Source organism: Podarcis gaigeae (assembly GCF_964106915.1).
Source record: "Podarcis gaigeae genome assembly, chromosome: 5".
Lineage (NCBI taxonomy): Eukaryota > Metazoa > Chordata > Lepidosauria > Squamata > Lacertidae > Podarcis > Podarcis gaigeae.
Window position 1 is genome coordinate 62,078,653 of NC_139681.1, and position 15,633 is coordinate 62,094,285.

Sequence of the window (15,633 nt, forward strand, 5' to 3'; positions counted from 1 at the left end):
ACGCCTTCAAGCATCAGAGATACTGGAATGATCCAGGGCTGCGAGGGCACCCAGAAAGAACATGGCAGCTCAGGCACCCTGCAGGTCCCATGCTGCCTGCAAAAGCAATGCAGGATTGGCACATGGAGCTGCTTTGTCTGTCCAGTGAGGAGGACGCAGTTGCTTCAGTGGCGCGCCCCGCCTCCATGGCGCGGCGCCCTCTCTCTGGCGTGTGCCCACCAGCCCCGGGGTGGTGGCGGGTTTGTCTGCTTCCCCCATCCCTCACCCTTACAAAATCTCTTTGAGTATGGAGAACCAGGACTATGGCTCTTGAGTAAAGAGCAGAGTAAATATTGATGCACTATTTCCCGAGGCTATGTTTTAGAAAAGGGCATTGGCAAACAGGTTGGTAACTCAGCATAATTGTTAAATTAGTAACAACATCAGAAATCCAGGTGTAATCAGGTGAGCAGCACTGTTAACTACTCTGATTTGGGTTGGATTTCTGGTTCAATAAATCATATGTTTAATAATATAAATAGATGTCTTGGGCTTTGTTCAGCAGATGGGCGGAGGGAAGGTAGAACCTGTGCAATCCGGGGGGGGGGGGGGCAGGCCCGGTTGGGTTTTTAATGCATGGACACTGGGTGATTTCTGAGAACATACAAGCCCTAGAAAATTGGGTTTGCCTGCCTGTGGTTTAAATGGGTGTTTTAGATCAGAGCGTAGGCTGCACTGCTCACAAACAAGGCACAGACTGCAGCGCCTTTTAACATGCCAGCAAAAGCCAGTTCATTCTGTCACACCCACCAGCCAATTAACTATTCCAGCAACATTCCTAACAGGTACAACCATACAATCAGCAGGAGGGCCAAATAGGATCACCAGTAACAACTGTGCCACCTGTGGCCTGAAGCAGATACCTTAGTTTCCTTCCTCCTTCCTTCTCTCCCCACCCCAGAACATATTCGTTAGACCCAGTCCCAGCAGAAGCAGAAGCAGCAACAGCAGCAAAAGCAGCAGGAAACACAGTTACAGCATAGAGAAAGGAAACCTCAAGAGCATAGACTGCCCAGAAGATTTTAATAGGCAAATTTTCCTGGATAAGAAGATTGTGAAAGACAAAAGTCAAGGTATAGTGAAGAGCTGCAGGACCTCCAACTAAGGACACAGGGCAAAATGGCCTGGAGGAGGTATAGATTATGAAGTTTATTTTGTCTATGGGTGCATGTGTCACTCAAGCCCATAAAAGATCTCGTTACAGGATTCTCAGGGTTTGGGATAGATCTTCTCCAATTGTGAGGGGCAGTCTCACACCTGGGCCTCTTCATGGGAGGAAAGACCATTTCTATGGAACAAGGTTATAATTAGAGTGCAGGACTCAGCACAGCAATCTCTCATTGGTGCTGTTGAAAGCAGTGGGTGCCCATCCAGGTTATGTTTAACACGGTGACTGGATTACCGCTGATGCTTCTTTTTCCCCTCCTCCCTCAGGTTGGGAAGCTATGAAGGCGACCATGTTCCCAATAGCCTTGCTGTATTGTACTTGGGGAATTGTCTCCTTTCTCATGCTGTACTTATGTTCCTTAGCTATGACTGAGCCTGTCAGAAGCAGAGAAGCACACAAAATATCAGCAATGGGGAATACACACATTTAGGTCCTCCTGGAACAGGATTGGCTAAGAGAGATAGGAGAAGGGTGCGGGGGGAAGACAAAGAAAACAAGAGTAGGTTTATCTCATAGGTATAAAGAAACAACACCTGAGGGCCTTTCCACATTACCAGAAACCTGGAATTTGTTCTTTTGTACAGTATGCCATGTATTTCCATAGTGCAGGATAGGAATCAGACTGACTGCAAGGGGATAGTCTTCTGTCAAACTAGTTTAAATGGGAAGATGTGTGATCACCTTTTCAGGAGCACACAGCATCCAAGCAAATATAGGGGTGTGGAAAATGAAACTAAAATGCTAACAAAATGGTGGTTTTCAGCAATGACACAGTCACCATCCAATAAAGGAAACATGAAACTTATAACCCCACCTTCTCTGCAGCACTTACTCGCTGTAGGTGGTAGATTCCATCTTCCTAGCATCAAAATACTGCTGTTTGATTGCTGTGGGATAAAGAAACCAAAATCCCTACATCTCACAACAAATGTGCTATCTGGGAGAAAGACATTTGGATCCCCTGCATCAACTGAACTTTTTTATTGCTCAATTTATATTATTGGCAGGAAAGGCCCTGAGATGCATATCCTTCACGTCAAACTATTTCTCCCTCGTTCACAGCGTAGAAAGCTACCACAGCAATATAATGTGGTGACACAATTCTCCCAAGTCAGACAGGAGGAGAACTGAAATACTGCTATGATCCTGTGCAGTGGTTTTTTTCCCCCTAAAAAAAAAGTTTAGGGGTACTCTCATTTTCCTACTCATATTGAAATACTGCCCCTCAATGAGGCCAAGCTTAGATTCACAAAATGTTTAGGGGTATGTGTACCCCTGCGTACCCCCAGAAAGAAAGCACTGATTCTATGACTGGGCCTGTAAAAAGCTATGGGTCATGTAGAGGGATGTGCCTGAAACCAGGTGTGCAAAGACGGATAATACTTTTAGGGAATCAGGAGGAAACAATGGGGAAGGAAAAGATGTCCCAGGAACAGAGCTGCCTTGGGGTCATTTTCCATATTACTTCCATCTGGCAGTTGTGACAACACAGTGAGCTATTCATTTGCAGTAACTTCATACTTAGATTGAGCAATTGTCACCATGTGAGAGCACATCTTTTGTTCAACAGTTTGTAGTGATGTGATAAAAATAACCTGTGTAGTGGTGAGCACACCTGACACAGACATTGTATGCAATGACTTAGCTTCCACATGGTGGCTATAACATGTGACCTGACCCTTATACCTTCTTATTGTCACTTCGCAGTAGGGCAGGAGGACAGGAGGGCTATCAAGCAGAAAGGGAAACCACACAGAGGGTGGATCTTGTTCTATTCAAGGTGGGGATAAATGCCAGTCCCAGTCCAATGTGTAGAAATGTAACATACTGTCAATGATGTCTCCCAGGCCCTGGGCGTACAGCAGGTCTCTCAGGCGAGCCACTTCATCCTTCAGTTCTCTGATCAGTTTGTTGTTAGGATCCTCATTAATGACGGCATTGCATCTGATCTGCTTAGCTCGGTCAGCATACCTGTAGGAGCAAGATTCATTCTGGGTAAACTAGGAAGGGCTACTGACAGTGCCATACTGTGTGGCTTCTACGGAAGCACACTGAGGTAAGCTTCCTCATTCAGTCTCAGAAAACCCTCCCAAACTCAGAAAATAGCTCAGTTAATTCCAGTCCAATTCTGAGTTATACAAGACCTCGTTCCACACTCAGTTTTGGTAACCAAGGACACAGAGAGATCAATTCTTTTGCACATCACCCTGGTGAGCCTCCAACTCCACACCCCTTCCATCTACCTACCTGCCCACCTGCCTCCATCACTACACACACACAACACACACATGCCCCCATGCTGGAGAAAAACATTCAGGGCCATGCCATTTTTTAATTTTATTTGCAGAATTGTAAATTGCTTCAAAACCCAAAGTTAAAAAAATGGTGTATAATAAGATAAGATAAAATACCAATACAAATGAAATATTTGAGGTAAGAACTGAAAACTGCCAATATTATTACTTCTACCAGGAAATACAAAATATGATTACACCGCTAGTATAGTAGAGAGATTCTGTAGGGCCCTGGATAGGGGAGCATACTGGGACTTTCCCGGCCTCTACTGCACTCTAAGAGAATCGCCAGCAGAGCTCTTTAGAGTGGTGAACCAGCTGGCCCAGACCTGGGTTGTATCACTGAAAACAGACCAGTCACTAGTCTGCTGTGAGAGATTTGTGGACTACTTTGAGGGCAGAATCACTCAGATCCATGCTGAGCTTGATGCCACAATTGATCTGGCTCCATTGGAGGTCCCCGGAGCACCATCGAATAACCCCTTGTGGAATTGGTTTCAGTTGCTGCAGCCTGAGAATCTGGCCCGCTCAGACACATCAATAAAGCATCTTAGTCTGGCAGTCTGAATCGAGAGGGGATGCTCACAAGTGAACAGGGATGTTTCATCCCTCTTATGCAGAGTCAAGCTGATAATAATAGCACAGTGAAATCCCTGAAGGACAATGATATGGACGAAGAAGTGGTGGAACCTCAGACTGTTCCTGTGGCAACAAGCATATTCACTGCCTTCCATAGGAAGGAGCTCTGCTACACTATCAGCAAGGAACTGTGGGGATGTTATTAATGGTGGAAATAGATAGGATGTTAGGAGGACAATATACATGGATACCTTCATTCAACATTATTTGCATAGCTCCTACAATAAAATCAAGCTGTTTTTTCACCATGTAAATTTTCTTCCAGCTTGATGTATCTGATCAACATATCAGGGTGTATCAGCATGCTTTTCCAGGCTCCAAAAGGACATACTGTATTCACCACTGCTGTTATTGTGAAACTACTGTGGGTTAATCAAGTGACCAAAGTGGCAGTAAGTTAATATACGCTCAGTGCTTTTCTGTGGAACCAACTTGAAATTGTTGTGATATGAACATTATATGCAAACCTGCATTTCGAGACTTGGAGGTTCCAGATTTTCCATTAAAAAAAATTTTTTTTACTTCATATTCACATAATAATCCACTGGGGAAAAGAGTTCCTGTTTACTCAGTATCCAAACATGTTTTCCTCCTGGAACATCTTGAGAGTAGTCTCATACAAGCAACATAGTCTAATTTCAAAAGGGGAATCTTTTACCCCTTGGCCCCATTCAGAGTGTGAGAAAACTTGCATGGGACCTACCTTAAGGTGCTGAGCGTCTCATCATAGTTGATGTCAGCTGGACTGAGAGCAGCAACCATAGCAGTCCGTGAGTTACCACCTGCCCAGGAAATTAACACAGAAAAAGAGTGTCTGGTACAAATATAAAGTTATATACCACATCTCTCCTTTGGCTCCCTTCCTTTTCTTTCTAACACTCTTCCTGTATATCTATTATTTCACTCTCCTGTTCACCATATCATTTTGCCCACAAGGTATGAACAAACAATAAAACTGCCCCAAGCACCATGATAGCCTCATCAGCCACCCAAACGTTGGGCGAGTTGGAGAAAAATTGGGTACTAGCAATGCACTATCCATGCTTGACCATATTGATGCAAAGAAATTTCTGGCAATGGTGCTGCTTATTGGAGTGTTACCCACCCCTCCAACAGAAGGAGTCTTACAATAAACAACCTGCTGGGCCACTGCCAAGAAATCAGAGATTAAGGATAGATCTAAGATAAGTCATGAGAACAAAGTACCTAGATTTTCTCGGAGCAGCCAGGTAAGTACAGAATCCCGGTATGGAATAAAGTCTGTTTTTTTCTTCTTCTTATTCTACAGGGAGGACAGAACACAATTAAACATATACTTCTGATTCTGAAATTGTTTGCCAATCCAAGGAAGACAGAACATTAAGCATATGTACACCCCTGTTCTTTGAATCCATGTACGTAGTACCCAGAATTCACTTGTGTCTTCTGAAATTCTGCATTTTGTTGCAGTTTCCCCAAAGCCAGTTTCACTCTGCATTCAGCACTGTTTGAGTGGTCAATCCCAGCTACACTCATATGCATTGGAACTGTTTCCTGGGGGTGGTGCTACATGACTGATGACGGGGGGCAATATATCGTGAAGGAGCCCCCCACTTCCCACCCACCACCTATCCTCAGCACAGAAGTAAGCCCCACTGAATCCATGGCAAGTGTGTTAGGATCTAGGTCATTTTATGGGGTGGGAGATAACAATGGGCTGGATCTGTCTCTTCTCGATCATTTTGATTTTATTTAAGGTTCCAACTACCAGGAGAAACAAAGCTGAGAACTTCAGGCAGGCACCATGGAACACATGGGGAAACACCTATGCCCCTCTTGCTAACACCACCCCTGCTCTCTGCACAAGAGCCCATTGGTTGCATCAGCTGCAGCTGACCAGAAAAAAATATGGTTGGCTTATTAAAAGGTTACATGGAGTAGCCATGGAGTAGGGGGGCAGAACTGACCTGATTGGCCAGTTAATTAAGTATTTCTATTGTTTTACTTGACCGGGGGGGCAACTGCCCCCCTCCCTTGAATACACCCATGCATAGAAGGGAGACAAGTATGCGTGTCAGTTGGACAAAGGAGGGGATAGAAATGCTAACAAAGACTTAGCATGTCAAGTCTGTGATGTGCTCACATAGACTTTTCCTCTCTTGCTTGGAAGTAAATTCCATTACAGTCGTAGCTTGGAAGTCAAACAGAATCCATTCTAGAAGTCCGTTCGACTTCCGAAATGTTTGACTTCCAAAGCACGGCTTCTGATTGGATGCAGGAAGCTCCTGCAGCCAATCAGAAGCCCTGTCGGGCGTTTGGCTTCTGAAAGAACGTTCGAAAACCAGAACACTCACTTCCGGTTTTCGATCATTTGGGAGCCAGAACATTCGACGCCCAAGGCATTCGGGAGCCGAGTTACGACTGTACATCTGGAAGATGTATAGGATTGCAGCTGCAACCACAAGAAGATGTGGGCCTCCACAAACCCAATGGCAAAGTTGAAGCCCTTTGTTGCAGGCACCCACAATCTTTGGCATGAGGTGGCACCTATGTCTCCAAGCTAGTTATCGAAGAGAACAAGGGAGATCAGCTCATTCCTATAACCCCCTCCAAAGCACAGGTATTATTTACCTTATTTGGTCCTGAATCCTGGGGGGAAAAACAAAGATCCTGATTAGAGTTGCATAAACATGTATTACAAAAATGGGTCAAATAAAAGAACAATTGGATTTGGGGACCAACTGAAATAAGAAAATGGGACCAACATCCTGACTTCTCACAAGCCAGATATAACACCCACATGCCCAGATGGAGAGCCTTTGCGACGCAATCCTAACCTAGTTCTGTGCAAATGGAAGGGGTCAGGATAAGTTACAGGGAACCCTCTGATAACTTCCACTGGTGAGGAGAGCTCTGTATTCAGTGTGGCAGGAAACTACCAATAGCAGTTCTCTCTGGCCATCCGTAAAGTGTGGGAAAGCCCTGAGACAGAAAATTTTGGGGCAGGGCAATCCAAAGTCCTGAAGATATCCCAACCAATCCTGAGGCCTCTCTGCTGTGCCCGCCTCAAGCTGGTGTAGCAAAAAAGGACTCCCCCTACCCCCAAGAGAGATATTCTGATCTAGTCAGCACAAAAAGCAGGGTTTGGGAAGTAGTGGTTGCTCCACCTTGCTACTACCCAATTTAGTCTTATGACTGCTCTGCCCATCACAGTTCAGAGGTAAGGTTCATAGAATTATAGTGGTGTGGAAGATAGGGTACTAGACTTGACAAAATAAGGAGCATATGTCAGCCATACAAAGGTTTTCTCCCGCTAAGATCCATTCCTGAAATGTTCAGACCTTTCAGCTCAAATCAACTACATCTTGTATGATTAAGAGCTGCCAGAATGTTTTCAAACAAAAATAACTATTCTTTACAGATATTGTTCTCTGGCATTTTAATTTTTAAAGAGACAATTAACAAAAATGTCCTGTCTTTGTTTTGTTTTTCACATAACATTTTTGGACATTAGACTTAATTTTAGAAACTTAAATGTATTGGAAATTTCCTGTTTTGATTATCACATTCCCTCTCCCCAACCCACCCAAAAAGCACATAAGGAGACAGGGGCTAAAAAAAAAAAAGCCTAATTGCACATGCATATTTATCTTCCACAAACAAACACAGGGCATCTTCCAAACTTTATTCCTCTTCTCTCAGGCCTTTGGCTAATTAAACAAGCTATGGCCTTTTAAACTGTAGAGGGGAGAATATTGCTTTTGTTTGTTACTATGGTATGCATTTTTGTGTTTTTATACTATAAACTGCCCTGTGATCCTCAGATGATAGTATAGAAATAATAATAATAATAATAATAATAATAATAATAATAATAATAATAATAAAAGATTCATAGCTGCTCCAGGGACCAGGCTGAGCAATTCTAGTGAAGCATTGCAGAGTGTGTATTGAGAGTTGTAAACTCTGTATATAAACTCACAACTATCAATCCTTACCATCTCAGCCAGAGCAGAAATCACCTTCCCCAGCGTAGTGAGTGATTTATTGATGTTTGCTCCTTCCTGTAAGAACAAGACAATCCTTATTTGGAGCAACTAATTCCAACACAAACTTTTCACAAAGAAATTTCAACCGCTGAGGACATTCTGCTTCACACAACCATCAGGATTAAGAATTACTCCCTTGAGAAGTTACCGCCTGAATAACAACAACAACAACAGTAACAATAATAATAATTTGGTGAAACTCCACTCCCATGCAGTAACAGATAGCTTTGCCTGCATCTCAACCAGAATGAATGAAGGGCAGCAATATGGGGTGGCATTAATAGTTAGGCAATAAGGAACCAGCAGCAAAATGACTGAAATGGAAAAGAATGGAATATGAGGAAGTATGGACTGCAGAAAAGGACTGGTACATGAACAGTGATAATTACCAGGCCACTTTCAGACATTTCAGGGGTTTTTTGGTATTTTCCAAGAGATAACCTTATGCCATAGTGTCTGAGAGGCTTGGTGTACCCAATCCTACATACAATAAAGACACATGCATCCATTTCTAGTTTAATTTGGTCTCTTCTCTTACCTTCAGTCTTGTGCCTTTTGCTCCTGTGGAATCAGCTCGTTCACTCCCTGCAAGATCCACTAAGCTAATTTTGCTGACCTGAAATCAGAAAAACAGATGAGGAACTTGTTGCCAATGATATCTACCACCTGAACAAGAGGCCACCTAGGTACTGAAATATGCCACTTTTGAGTCTGATGCAAGAAAGGCAGGAAAGAAATAGAACGCACGGCCACGATGATGTTTCATAACAAGGCACAACAGTTTAGCAGCAAATGCTTTGCTCAAATGAAAGTGTTGGACTCATTCCAACTCTTGCTTGGCATGACACTAGAAGGGCCACATGCAGTCGAGATGTTGGAAGCTTTAAGATTCTCATTCGGAAGGAAATCCTTCACTCTAATCACACAAGTGCTGACTAGACAGGCTAAACTGAGAACTGTTTCTGTATTTTTTTCCAATGTTTTTTAAAATTAAAACTTGTTCATTTCCTTTCTGTCTATAACAAAACTCAAGACAATGTACAATAAAACAACCAAGAAACCATAACAACACAAGATGCTTGCCCAATTGGGCTCCCCATGATGACCACATTTGTCCCAACTCTGGCAGCAGTCCAGAGGATCCAGTATCCAGAGCATCCAGGCCCATTAAAGGTTCATAGGCCTTAAGGCTAATAACCATGATGGCTACATGGCACTTCCATAGTCAGAGCCAGCAGCAGAGGACAACTGCCATTAAGCTCTGCTGGTGGGCTTATTGGTTGCTGGGTTAGATTGACCTTTAGATTGATCCCATTCTTTTTACATTCCTAGTATCCATATATTTTGGTGGAAGTTCTGACAACACAAAGCTGGAGCATATTTTGATTATTATTTTTATTCCCAGACCCAAGCCTAAATCATTGGTGGATGGAGGGCTTTGCAAAGGAAATGTAAGGAAGATTAAAGAATAGCAGGTTTGTCTTCTAAGCAATCCCATCAAGCTATCCTCACCTCATTTTTTTGAATAATGATGATCTTTGCCCCCATTCCATTGAGTCATGTTGTTTAGCTAAAGAGCCAGCTGAGGTTAGAGGCTGAGTCATGGCCGTGTAGTTATAACAAGGAAGGTGGCAGGAGGCTGCACCCATTCCACCCCTAACCTCTTGTGCTGCTGGCAGGAACACCAACTTTTACTGGTCTGCCTACACTCACCTTCTCAGTGGTAATGTCAGTCTCTGCATCATGCCGTTTCTGGGTGAAGATAATGTTGAAGACAGCATGTGAGCGGCTGCTGGTTTCATTCATATTGGTGGCAGCCACCGTCCTGTTGAGCAAGAACAACAGTGAAGTGTTAAATTTCTATTTCTGCTTAAGTTGGGAATCCAAGTTTCACTTTCTACTTGCAAAGATCCAATGCTATAAGGAGGTCTTTCTCCAAGGTCTCAAAAGCCTCATTCAATTGGGAAGCAAGGCTGACAAGGCAGGAGTCCAGGCTGCAGGAGTCCAGGAATTAAGATTCTAAACAGTGCTCAGGTGCTTAAGCAATTCTTTAAAACAGGGATGGGAAACCTGTGAACCTCCCTTCAGCTGCAGCCATCATTGTCAATGGTTAGAGATTTATAGTAGTTGTAGTCCAATGACATCTGGAGGGCCACGGGTTTGCTAGGGGGTCCTCATGTCCCAGTACCATCAACTGTCCCCTTAGGCAACCTCAGCTCCCCAATAACCCCCCTTGCCACAAAGACCTCTGGTGGAAAGAGCTCTGAATAACAATTATGTTCATGACTACATGGGAGAATGAGGTAGGCCTTCCTGCAGTTGTTGTTTTTTACCTGGCTTTGTTTCCAGAGTCCATTAGATCCTGGATGTCATTATAGGATGTGACAGCTAGTTTCGAGAGATCTTCGACGTATGGTCCAAGGAGTGGGTGCTCTCTCACCCTCAGGTTTCCTTTGTTCTTGGGGTTCAGGAGGTCACGCACACGCTCACAGTATATTTCCATGTAGCTCACCTGTGGGGCACAGTGTGCAGACAATGAGAATTATGCACTGAAAAATTTGATCTATTTGAACATAAGCACAGCTGCATAGGAGAGGGCACATCTTGTGGACACTACCTGATACACACATAGTGCAAGTTATCTCTTCAGAACACAATAAAACAAAACCCCTCTGACCTGAGCCTACAATATATTATTTCTAAACAGTGAGTTGGGGAGAAGTTCTTTGGGAAGACCTCACAAAGAAAATCTACAAACAGATCAAAGGGGTTTAGGAACACAATTAAGCAGAATCCTGGGCACACTTATCTGAGAGTAAAGCCCATTGAACACAATGGGACATAATTCCAAATAATTAAGCACCTGATAGCTCTGTGTGCCACTGATAGCTCAAACTTTCTTTGGATTGCACTTTTTACCCAGTGCTCTCTTCACAAGCTTTTCAAACCCTGAAGACAGATGTGTAAAAAGAAATATGCACAGCAGATAGTGCTAACATAAACACTGGAAGCAGATTTTCAAAAGGAGCTGCTTTGTGAGCAGAGTTGCATATTATTCATCCGATAAGGGGAGGAGGGAGCACAGCTGTGCAGGATCATCAGGTTAACACTGAAAGCTGACTAAAGGCTTGTCCACACTGCTGCTTATCCAAGCAGTTTTGCATTTGCCCCACCATTGCCCCCTGGAAAACCTGCTGCTTAGCACTAAATAGGAACAAACAGCAATCCACAGAAAACGCAACTGCCATTTGTTCCAATTCAGTGCTAAACTACGAGCTTTCCTGGGGAAAAGCAGCATGGCGAAAGGAAGTGTGGGTGAACCCTAAGGCAGTTGCTGCCTGCTAAATTTGTACCTAAAAGTAAACACGGTGAACCCCTAGGGTGGAGAGATAAAAAGAAGAAGACAGGGCTGCTTCACCTAACAGTTGTGTAGAAAAGGGAATTTCGCATTAAAAAGCCATAGCTGCTGAAATCCTTTCTTCTAAACAACTATTAAAGGTCAGGAGTCTTGTCTTCTTTTTTACCTGGTCACCCATGAATTTAGTAGAACACTATTCTGTAACTTTTGTTGTTGTCAATTCATAATCCAATGACTTTGTGTTTCCACACGCCAATACGACTTTCATTCATGCTCAGAGAACCCATCCTATATTCCATCTTGCCCCAAAGGAAGTATGGACTATGACCAAGTACCAGTTCTTACCTCCACTGAGTATGACATGTTGTCATTTGTTGTGTCATTGATTCGAGAGAAAAGATCCTCACAAAGCTGCATAACATCAGAAGGAAAGAAAAAGAGCTGCATTTATCTATGACAATAGTACCATTTACTCAGAATCTATCAATAATTTGGCAGCTGCCTAGATTTCTATCTAGATGTTTGTTGAACAAGAAAATCTACGTCACTGGGATAGCTGGGATATAGCTAGGGTAGCTCCACATATACCGGTAAGTTCATCCCTTCACTGAAACAAAGACAATTCTGGTAGCTTTGAGTAAATTTTCAGCTAAATCTCTTTTAAAGGTACAGGCTGCAGGCAGGTAAGCCCTGCTTGTCCAGCCAGTAGGCCTGAGCACCCTCTCATTTGCTCCTTCCTTCTAGGCTCTCTCACTGCCAGTCAATGGTTTACTTCAGCCAACTGATGGACAGAGGTGTCAACAGAGGCCCTTAGCCTTGTGCTGCTTTGCAAAATAATGAAATGTATCCTCCCTCCAACACCCATGCTCTCTCTTTCCCTGTCGTCCCTCATGGTTTCCTGGGTTTCCTTATGGGTTGAATCAGTAGCTGCTGCCCTTCAGCTCAGTTATGGCCTCCCAGAGATATTATTGGTGTCCCCTTTAACTCACCTACCACTAGGTGGTACTACATCTTTCCATTTTCTCAATGAGCCCATGGACTTCCACCCTCTCTTTATTGCCACTCAGCAACTTAACTGTTCCACACACTCCTTACCTTTCTTATAGTTATTCACTTTCCTAATTCCACCCCAAACACCCCTTTCTTGGACCTGCTTGTTAGTTTATAGCTGCATTCTCTTGTTGTTATAGTTACCTGGGGGATTATGCCTTGTTGGTCCTTCTCCTGTCTGCCCATCATAGTGTAGGACTTGCCAGCCCCAGTCTGGCCATAGGCAAATATGCAGACATTATAACCTTCAAAAGCATGCTGCAGCATCTCTTCTCCAATGTCCCGGTACACTTGCTTTTGAGAAGCATAGTTGATGTCTTCAGGCTATTAAGAGAAAGATGAGGGATACTGAGAAAGTATCAAAAGAGAAAAGAAGAGAACTTTTCTCCCCTTTCCATGGCATGCTGTTCGTTTGTTTTTTAATCAAGAATTATTCTAAAAACATCTCAGAATTAATACGACCTCACGTTGGAACAGTTTGATCAGAATATTTTTTTTGTGTGCTAGTACTTCTGAGCAATTGTGGAAGCAAAAATAAGAACTTAGGATGAAATTTGGAGCCTTCCAGCAGAGGAGGATCTTCTCAAACGATTTATTTCAAGGCTTAGAAGACATAATGCATAGCACTATGTAGCCATTTGGAAAATGGCAACTCAAACTGCCCTGCAGAACTACGCAGCAAAGGGGCCTTGGGCATGAATTCCACTAAAGTGTATGGCATAATAATCATCCTATATTTGATCTATATTTAGTTGACCCACTGTTATGACATGGTGGGCCTCAGAAAGATTTCTATTGATGTTATATTAGTATTGTAACTGAAGTAATCACTGAGGCATTTGACTCCAGCTTACGTAATGTTGAACAGCACTATCCTGATGAATATCTCCAATGCCGCACTCAACACTTCCCTGTCTTTTGGAGCATATATTAGGCAGATAAAATAAAAAGGCCCATAAACCCAGCTGTGCAAATACAGAGAGCAGCTGAGTCACAGTTTCCCCACTATTTGTCCATGAATTGCTTGTGATTACTCCTCAAAATTATTTCTTGTTCAAAAGCATTTACTGAATAATTGCCTTGAATTATTTTTAGACAAATATTTATTCAGGAGCATCTCACTATACAGTAACTTCAAAATCCAAGCCCAATGCTAAGCCAACTTAATAGTACAGTGGTACCTCTAGTTACGAACTTACCGTAATTCGTTCCGGAGGTCCGTTCTTAACCTGAAACTGTTCTTAACTAGAGGCATGCTTTTGCTAATGGGGCCTCTTGCTGCTGCTGTGCTGCCAGCACGTGATTTCCGTTCTCATACTGGGGCAAAGTTCTCAACTCAAAGTAACTCTTCCAGGTTAGTGGAGTTTGTAACCTGAAGCGTTTGTAACCTGAGGCATTTGTAACTCGAGGTACCACTGCATGCAAAAGCAAATGCATCCCCAGTTGTAGTCTAGTGTCTACTTACTGTTGTGTGAGACCAATAGGAATAGTCGAAGCTGAAACTTTTTGGTGTCTCCTTGGGCTGCTTTGGGTTAATGATAGCTAAGAAGAAACAGAGAGGGGGAAACCATGATATGATATGAACCCTCGGCAACCAGCATTTCTACATTTCAATAGAAGAATTGTTGCTTTGAGGCATCCAGGTCCCTAAAGCCATTCAATCGAGTGATTTGGAGCACACCTTCCACTAGCACTCACTATCAGGCAGCTCGTACGCCACATGTCCCCACAGATGGATCCCCCAATAGGCCAGGCTACATCAGACAGAGTCCTGCCCCTCTTGAAACATGTGAACTAGTCAGCTACACACTGCAGGGCAGTGCCTTCAAGTACTAACTAGGCTTAAGAAATAGCTAGGGAAATACTCAAGCATAAAACTAGAGTCTCTTCTATCCTTGTACACCTAATATATTTGAGGAAGGGCCATAGCTCAGTGGGAGAGCACATATTTTGCATGCAAAGGATCACAGCATCCGCTGTGAGCTGCCCAAGAGAGGAGGCCGGCGGCAGCAGCTGTGGAGAGGCCATGGAGAGGCAATGGAAGCTCTCTCGTGGCTGCTGCCATACTCCTCCCTGAGCTCAGTGGCGGAAGCAATGGCGGGGGAAATATGGGCATTCCAGGATCAAATCAGAAGCTGGGATGAAGCATATAGTCCCCACAACACAGAGACATACATTCAACTATTATGTTCTTAAATTCTTCTTCCATTCAGCGATATCCTCCCACAGAAGGCAGATATGTTGACTGCAGGGCCATTAAAGCCATTTACAGCTGCTATGAGTTCTTGGATGATTTCTAATTATCAGTTTGGTTTAGCAATGTAAATCATGACGCAGCCAATGCAGGTGGCTCTTCACATCCAAAGAGACCTTAGCATGATGTGATGCCACACTGTGGGAACACGCACATGAATGACATAACTACAGAAATAAGGCTGACTTCCTGGGTCTTTAGGCTGCCCATTCAATGGGGAAAGACCTATGGAACCAGTTCCATCCATTTGCCCTTCTTTTATTCTCTCTCTCTCTCACACACACACACTCCTGATGTGGGATCAGATCACATGCATAAGCTCCCACTGCATAATATCCACAGCTCAATATAGTGTATTTATTTAGATTTTTTTTAATGTGGTGTTTTTCCAATGCATAAAACAGCTTACATAAAAATACAAGAAAACTTGCTTAAAACAACAATGCAAATTGGAGGGGGTGGGGACAGTGATTTCATCCACTGAACATGATCATAAACAGCCTGCAAATGAGTCAGCAGCCAAATGCTACTCAGCATAGTTGGGTTTCATGTCCCTTGGGGAATGCAGAGAGGGAAGGAAACATCTCCTGACCTTGCAAGGGGGGCTATTTTTATTTAAATGGTTTCAGCAGAAGTTTCAAGAGCAGTTTACAAAAGCACAATAAAATACAAAGAAAGCATGAACAGCATACTTCAAAAATCATTAATACATTAGAATGCACATAAAAGCCTAGGGAAACAAATAAGGTTATTCCGCAACCTTGAGGCATTATCTTTTTGATTAGAAGCTTGTGGGCAGGAAC

At 43.3% G+C, this 15,633-nt stretch overlaps 1 protein-coding gene across 20 annotated transcripts in view; it reads right to left on the bottom strand.

The window, feature by feature from the left end:
• Window positions 1-15,633, bottom strand: part of KIF1A (kinesin family member 1A) — a 111,688-nt gene that overhangs the window by 64,617 nt on the left and 31,438 nt on the right. For 13 of the 20 annotated variants that reach the window (XM_083741764.1, XM_083741762.1, XM_083741760.1 and 10 more), the window contains exons 3-14: window positions 14,042-14,118; window positions 12,721-12,900; window positions 11,872-11,937; window positions 10,502-10,680; window positions 9,882-9,993; window positions 8,707-8,784; window positions 8,118-8,183; window positions 6,751-6,768; window positions 5,347-5,422; window positions 4,844-4,922; window positions 3,036-3,178; window positions 1,632-1,658 (exon numbers count right to left, since the gene is read on the bottom strand). In XM_083741764.1, the coding sequence (XP_083597890.1) occupies window positions 1,632-1,658; window positions 3,036-3,178; window positions 4,844-4,922; window positions 5,347-5,422; window positions 6,751-6,768; window positions 8,118-8,183; window positions 8,707-8,784; window positions 9,882-9,993; window positions 10,502-10,680; window positions 11,872-11,937; window positions 12,721-12,900; window positions 14,042-14,118 (1,101 nt within the window). The remainder of the gene's footprint in view (window positions 1-1,631; window positions 1,659-3,035; window positions 3,179-4,843; window positions 4,923-5,346; window positions 5,423-6,750; window positions 6,769-8,117; window positions 8,184-8,706; window positions 8,785-9,881; window positions 9,994-10,501; window positions 10,681-11,871; window positions 11,938-12,720; window positions 12,901-14,041; window positions 14,119-15,633) is intronic. The other 7 variants (XM_083741753.1, XM_083741752.1, XM_083741765.1 and 4 more) reach the window with 1 other exon arrangement.